At 44.4% G+C, this 6,467-nt stretch overlaps 1 protein-coding gene across 1 annotated transcript; it reads right to left on the reverse strand.

Annotated features, from left to right (window-relative positions):
* Positions 1–550: 550 nt before the first annotated feature.
* camlg (calcium modulating ligand) lies at positions 551–5,392 on the reverse strand. The gene is made up of 4 exons (XM_047607470.1): positions 5,084–5,392; positions 4,181–4,644; positions 4,025–4,090; positions 551–3,939 (listed from the first exon to the last, which is right to left on the reverse strand). The coding sequence occupies exons 1-4, from the start codon at positions 5,232–5,234 to the stop codon at positions 3,748–3,750; spliced, it is 873 nt and encodes a 290-aa protein (XP_047463426.1). The 5' UTR covers positions 5,235–5,392; the 3' UTR covers positions 551–3,747.
* Positions 5,393–6,467: the final 1,075 nt, after the last annotated feature.

Below are 6,467 nucleotides of genomic sequence, written 5' to 3' on the forward strand. Positions count from 1 at the left end.
GGCAGTGCGCCACCCCGCGGTGGGAGGTCAGAAGGGCGACTCCACAAAAAAAAAATAAGCTCAACAAAAAGGATCTTGAAGAGCGATGTTATGTACAAGAAGGGCCTGAGTACACTCATTAAAGCCTGTCTAAGTTTACTAAATCTATATTTACTTGTTACACAGCTCTCAGTTTTTTTAATGCGCTTTCATCATTTATTTATTAGCTTTTCATTTGCGAAGGTATGTGCTTCTATTCATGAAGCTATTACTATTCATCAATTATAAATAACAATAATAATACAAAAAAGGTGGGTCATAATAGTCAAAATCTATAAATTTGATATCAAACTGTTTAAAAATGTAAAATACTAATGCTAAATTATTGCAAATCCCATTCTGAGATTGTATTTCTTCCTCTTTCAAGAGATCCTTGTGGAGCCTAAGGCATACCAACACTAGAACCAGTCACCAATAAGTTATTAATGAGTAATAGTGTCAAATAATTTTTTTAGTATTTAATAAGTATGACCTGAAAATGATGTCACCAACCAACAGAGAGAAACAGAGATTTTTAACGTCACACAAGTAGTATTTATTTGGTATGATATTGTCCGATTATTCTTAGTTTGAAGCAGACATCATGTCAACACTTAATTTGTTACTGAAGTTCACGTATACAAGATACTGTAAGAGCCATTAAAAACAGTTTTTTCATTTTTACCTGTAAATGTATGTTTATCAAAAACAATCAAGTAGGTCAGACAAGTCTCGGGATAAATCACACCGATTCATGTACATGAGAACAAAAAAAAAAAAGGACATTCACATTAATAAATTAATTTGGATAACAATTAAATTATGAACCGCAGAAGAAATACAAGAAGTGTGTAGGAAGGAATGAGGCTCGAACGAAGTAAAGCGTCACCAGAATTACTCTACACAAGCGAACTCGCACACAATCTGCCTCACGAAAAAAAACGCTGCTTTCCAGAGAAAACCCAGAACATTCCCATCATGCACGAAGCTCACTGACATTTGAAGCGCTTGCAGAATGAACACACCTTCTGGTTTAAAAGTTTGTTCGTGTTGTAGGTGGACCCTTTAAAGCGCTGCTGCTGCTGCTGCTGCAAGAACACAAAACGATTCGAAAACAAGCCCGACTGTTGTTCTAGAAAGTTCGTCTGAAGGAAGCAAACGATCAGCATCTTCAAAAAGTGTTTCTCATCTTTATAATCTTAACGGAAGGCTGGAAGGCCCGAGTATGTAAACCACAGTTTACTGAAGCCCAAAAAAGAAGAAGAAGAAGAAGCTCGGTTTGAGGCAATCAATGTAAATGTGTCATTCGTCCACAGATGTGGACGCGGTGTCTGTGCAACCTTTTGTCGAAGATGTTGAGACAGTGTTCAAAGCTCTTCGTCACAGTTTTTTTTTTTTGTGTGTGTACATATTTAGCAGCCAGCATAACCACAATACTGTCCCCTTTACTATTAGACCATCAGTGGCCGACCACTCCCATAGTTACTTTCCTTCTCTCTCATCGCTCACAAAGTAATTAATAAAAGGATTTAAATCAGAAACGTGAAACCAAATGCTCCCGAGTGTTTTCAATGACGGTGACTATTTGTGGCATGGCGGCCAAGGTCCCTGTGTTGCAGTCAATCGGCGCGATGGGAGGAAAGGAAAACCACCTGTTTCTGTCACTTTCAACTCTGTGCGCTGCATAAAGTAGTCAAGCACCGTCAACCATAAGCCAACCATTTAGTAACTCATTTTAAGAAGGGTACTCTAAATGAAATGATTTCTGACGAGCAAGTTTCACCCTGAATGATCATCAGTGTTCTAATGTAAAGTTTAATTTCATGGCATGAACTGAGAATCCACCGGTCACAACACTGCTTAACACAGCCCAGGCCTGTCTAATTTTTCAGATTTGGTTTTAACAGCAGTTAAGACGGCTGCGGAGGAGCTCTGTCGTTTCTTTTTTTTTTTTTTTTACCCGTCGGCTGAGAATATGACTTTGGGCTGGGCGACGATTACTCTCATCAATGCATTTATCTTTCAGGAATTAATATCGCTTATGTCCATATGAATTATCGAGCTGGTCTGCAAACTGATTCACAACACGTAACATTTTTGATTCCACACAAACTCTGAAAATGTACATTTAAAAAAATGCGTAACAGAAGCTAAATATTTTTATTTATTTATTTATTTTGCTAACATTCCCCCTCGGGTATAGCTACAGGGGAGCAGAAATGTCTCAGAACCGCTGTATTTCAGTTAAAGAAGCCACATCGAAACATCTCCGTTTTGTTCGATCTGGCGACCCCTCTGGCGAGAAGAGGTAATTGCAGGGGTTGTTAAAACAGACGGTTGCTGTATTTTCTTCCAGAAAAATAAACTAATCAGGACGAAAACATCTCATGTAACCTCAAATTGGATCAGACATGTCTGAGAGGAGTGATGCAGTTTACATTCCTCATCTGTCCAACAGAAAAACACTCAGATCAGCCACAACATTAAAATCCCACTCGATCCCAAACTGATCTAGTATCTGTGGGATGGTGAACAGAGGCCCCTCCCCTCAACACATAGGACCCAAAGGCCCCCACTAATAACATCTTCTCATCATCTCAGAAGGCCCATGTCCGTTTTCTGATGAGTCACGACTGCTTTGCGTAACTGATCGGTGTATTAGTGACTAGCGGCCATGTAAACACTTGATCTAATTATTCGTCTCCGGGTGAAGTGAATCCATTATTTCCGCTCATGTTTGAGCAAACAGAAATATGGAAACACAACGAGGCCTTTAGAGAAGCTTTTAAAAGGATGAACGATGTCAGATGTGCTGAGAAAGTGTTTTAGTCTTCTTCTTCTTCTGTTGAAAGAAATCAATGTTGTCATTAGGGTTAAGGGGGGCGATCTTATTTTGAGAAGCGTCCGTCCGATTTGATTTAAATTTAAAGCCGAAATGTTTTAAGGCGCGTTAACACGTTTTACGTAAACAGTTAAATTAGAATCTCTTATCAAAAATGATTTCAGTCAGTCTAAAGTAATATTCACCAAGTAAACGTAGTCAGTGTTGCCTACACGCGGCATCACGTGGAACAAAAACAGTCGAGACCGTCAGTGTCTCATCACTAACAAGCGTCTCCACAGACACTCGGTCCCTTCATTCTGCCAAAGACAGAGACTTAACGGACGTTTGTTTAAAACAAAATCTTTCGAGACTGCTGCTCTCCCCCCCCCCCCCCATGAGACGTCTCAAACATGTCATGACACTGGAAGATTTACTTCCATTTGTAAAATCATGTCATTTAAAAGAAGCCATTTTGCGGGAGGAACCAAAGTCAGATGCCAGTTTCAGAGACGCCACCCGGCCCCTGAACAGACTCCAGTGTTAAATACGTCGAGAGCGACGATGACCTGGGCGCGATTAATGCCTGCACATTCGTCACACGCAAGAAAAGTAAGCATGAACCATCTTTCTGTTTGCCTGCTTCCCTTCGAAGACAACCTAGAGGCCTGCAACTACCACAGGACCGTGTGAAGCTTAGTGGGAATCCTGAGCTGCTGCATTGACGACGACGACTCGTCCGCGACCACGATCGTAAAAGGCGGCGGGGATTCGTTTTCCAGACAACAAACACGCACCGGAGGGCGCAAGAGAGCATGCCTTGTCGCTATGGGAGACAGGGGGAGGGGACATAAAGAAGAAGAAGAAGAAGGAGAAGAAGCAGGAGGAGGAGGAGGAGCCGCGCCCCCTCAGGGAGTCTCTGAGCCAACGAGCAGCAGGATCTCGTGCGACAGGATGAAGGTGAAGAAGTAGAGGCAGAGGTCGGCGAAGACGTCGCCCATCCTCCTGTAGGTGTCCATGGAGCGGTTGATGACCTCGGCGGGGATCCCGGAGAGCAGCAGGGCGGCCGTTAGCACAGTGGTCTTGGTCTTCTTCTCTACCTGGAGGCACATCACACCATCACTGGTTATAATGTTGTGGCTGATTGGGGACACACATCATTAATCATGGTCTCGTGCAACTCACCTTTGGAAAGTATTTGGACAATCCCATGTAGGCGAGCTCGAGGGTCAGAAATGGAGCGAATATTGACTAGGAAAAAAGAAAGAGAGAGTCACATCAGCTAGACATTAACACAATGTCCTGTAATTTATAGCGAGCACATGAATGACAGCAGCTCACCAGATATTTGCAGACAAAAACCCTGACAAAAACGGCGAGGAGGACGCTGCCGATGAGCCTGAAGATCCTGAAGGGGTCCAGCTCCTCCACGTCAGAGCCCCCGTCCTCGGCCGGCTTCTCGCTGGCCAGCTGGCCCCGGAGCTTCATGGCGTCGTCGAAGCGGGACAGGTACTTCTGGAGGCCTCGGCGCGGGGACCCGCCGATGTCGTCCGGCGCCCGCTCCCCGCGGGGCCTCTGCCGGAGCCCTACCCCGAGGTCGTCCTCCAGGGACGCCCCGTGGGGCTCGCTGCAGTCCGGCAGGGGCGAGCCCCTCCTCTCCGGGGTGGCGCTGTGGGAGCGGCTGCCGAGCCCAGAGGCCTCCGGCAGGAAGGGGGAGGGCCGCGGGGAGGACGCGGACGACGACCACGGCTCCGTCCTGTCGAGGTCGAGGTGGAAACGGGGTTCTGTGTTGCGGCGGGAGGCTCCTGTTGAGGAGAAGATCAGGGAAAATAGAAGTATTAGGTCATTTAAAAATGAAATCCCTTGTAGATTTTTTTTTTTAAAACTTCATTTATTCTGGATTTTGAATAAAGACACTGACTCATTCATTCATTGTGCAAAATCAGCTTGTATGGGTTGATGAAACAGGCAAACACACCAAAAAAAAGGCTTTAAGAACAACTAAAAAAACCTGAAATTCACTGGATCCCAAACTGATCAAGTGTCTGTAGGATGAGAGCCCCCTTAACCCATAATCCCCCCCACTAACTACATCCTGTTACCAGTCATCCTCAGAAGGCCCGGGTCCATTCTCTGATGAGTCACAACTGTTTTGGAGGCGCAAGGGGAAACCTGCACAACATCAGGAAGGTGGTCATAATATTATGGCTTAACAAGCGGGTGGGCTGCGCTGCATTTTTTTACCGTTATTTTCTGCGTCGGTTTTGGTGTAGCCCACGATCCTGTTCATGCGCTCCTCTGAATTCTGGAGCAGCTTTCTCCTCCGGATCTCGGCTCTCCTCTGCGCCGCCGACATGGAGCCCGTCCTCTCCTCGCCGGCCTCGTTTGACTCCATGCTGACAGAAGAAAAAAAACGCGTCTAACCGCGGCCCATAAAAAAAAAAAAAAAACTGCGATTCAACCGATTCACCGTCGACAGCACAAAGGATCCGGGCGGCTCAACTAAACTGTGTGCGTGCGTGTGTGTGTGTGTGTGTGTGGATGAGCCCTAAGAACAAACACGTTCGGCTCATGGTGATGACGTCACAGAAGGCGCTGAGGGCTTTTTCAGCCCTCGGCGTTGTCTGACAGGAAACAGCTTCAACCTGTTAGATGAGCTCACGCCTTAGATAATGAACACGTTAACCCGTTAACATTCTGCTGGGTCCTATGTGGGTCGGCAGTAGCTTTTTGAACCGATCAGAGCTCTGTACTATGCACGAGTTGTGTTTAAGTAAAAGCTGCATGTAATTATCTAATTTTCTTCTGATATCGTTAATAAAAGTCAGGATTCGACCAACACAGCTGACACAACCAACAAAACAAACAAAATTGTGTGCCAACTTTGATTAATCATAAGCAATACCACTTAGAATGAATCTGACTTTTATAATAGAATAAAATAAAATGGCCTTTATTGTCATTATACATTGCACAACGAAACTTTCAAGTACATACAATGGTGCGAAGATTCTATTATTTACAAAGATTTACAAGCCAAGGTTAAATACTAATACTCAAGAAATATTGAAAATAAACATAAAATGTGTATGGTTTTGTAGCAGCAGTGGTAAAAGTGTATTGCAGAAGTTGTTTTTCAAGAATAGCAGCATCAATATTGTTATTGCGTGTCCTATATCACGTTGATTGTTGCATGTGAGTTCAAACAAATAAAAATGAAATGCAAAAAAATGAACACTGAAAGGGAGGAGCCGTGAGCTGCTCCACACCAGCGCTGCCATCTTGGATCTTGTGATAGAAACTTAAGATTGGCCTTAAAAAGAGACTAAGACCATGCATGGGCTCCAAAATGTTCATAATCAGTTTATTGATCCTTCTAATGTCTTTTTTTGCTGGTACTACTCCACCAACAAACCACAGCAAAGTACAAGACACTCACTACAACAGACTGGTAGAAAGCATTGAAAGACCTGAGCTTCCAGAGAAAGTAGAGTCAACTCAGACCCTTCTTGTCCACAGCACCACTGTAGTCCCTCCAGTCCAGCCTGTTCTTGTTCATGTAGACTCCCAGGTACTCGTAGCGGTCCACTACTTCCACCTCCACGGTGACGATGGGCTCCACTGGTGT

Source organism: Mugil cephalus, chromosome 15, assembly GCF_022458985.1.
Source record: "Mugil cephalus isolate CIBA_MC_2020 chromosome 15, CIBA_Mcephalus_1.1, whole genome shotgun sequence".
In the NCBI taxonomy this organism is placed as follows: Eukaryota; Metazoa; Chordata; class Actinopteri; order Mugiliformes; family Mugilidae; genus Mugil; species Mugil cephalus.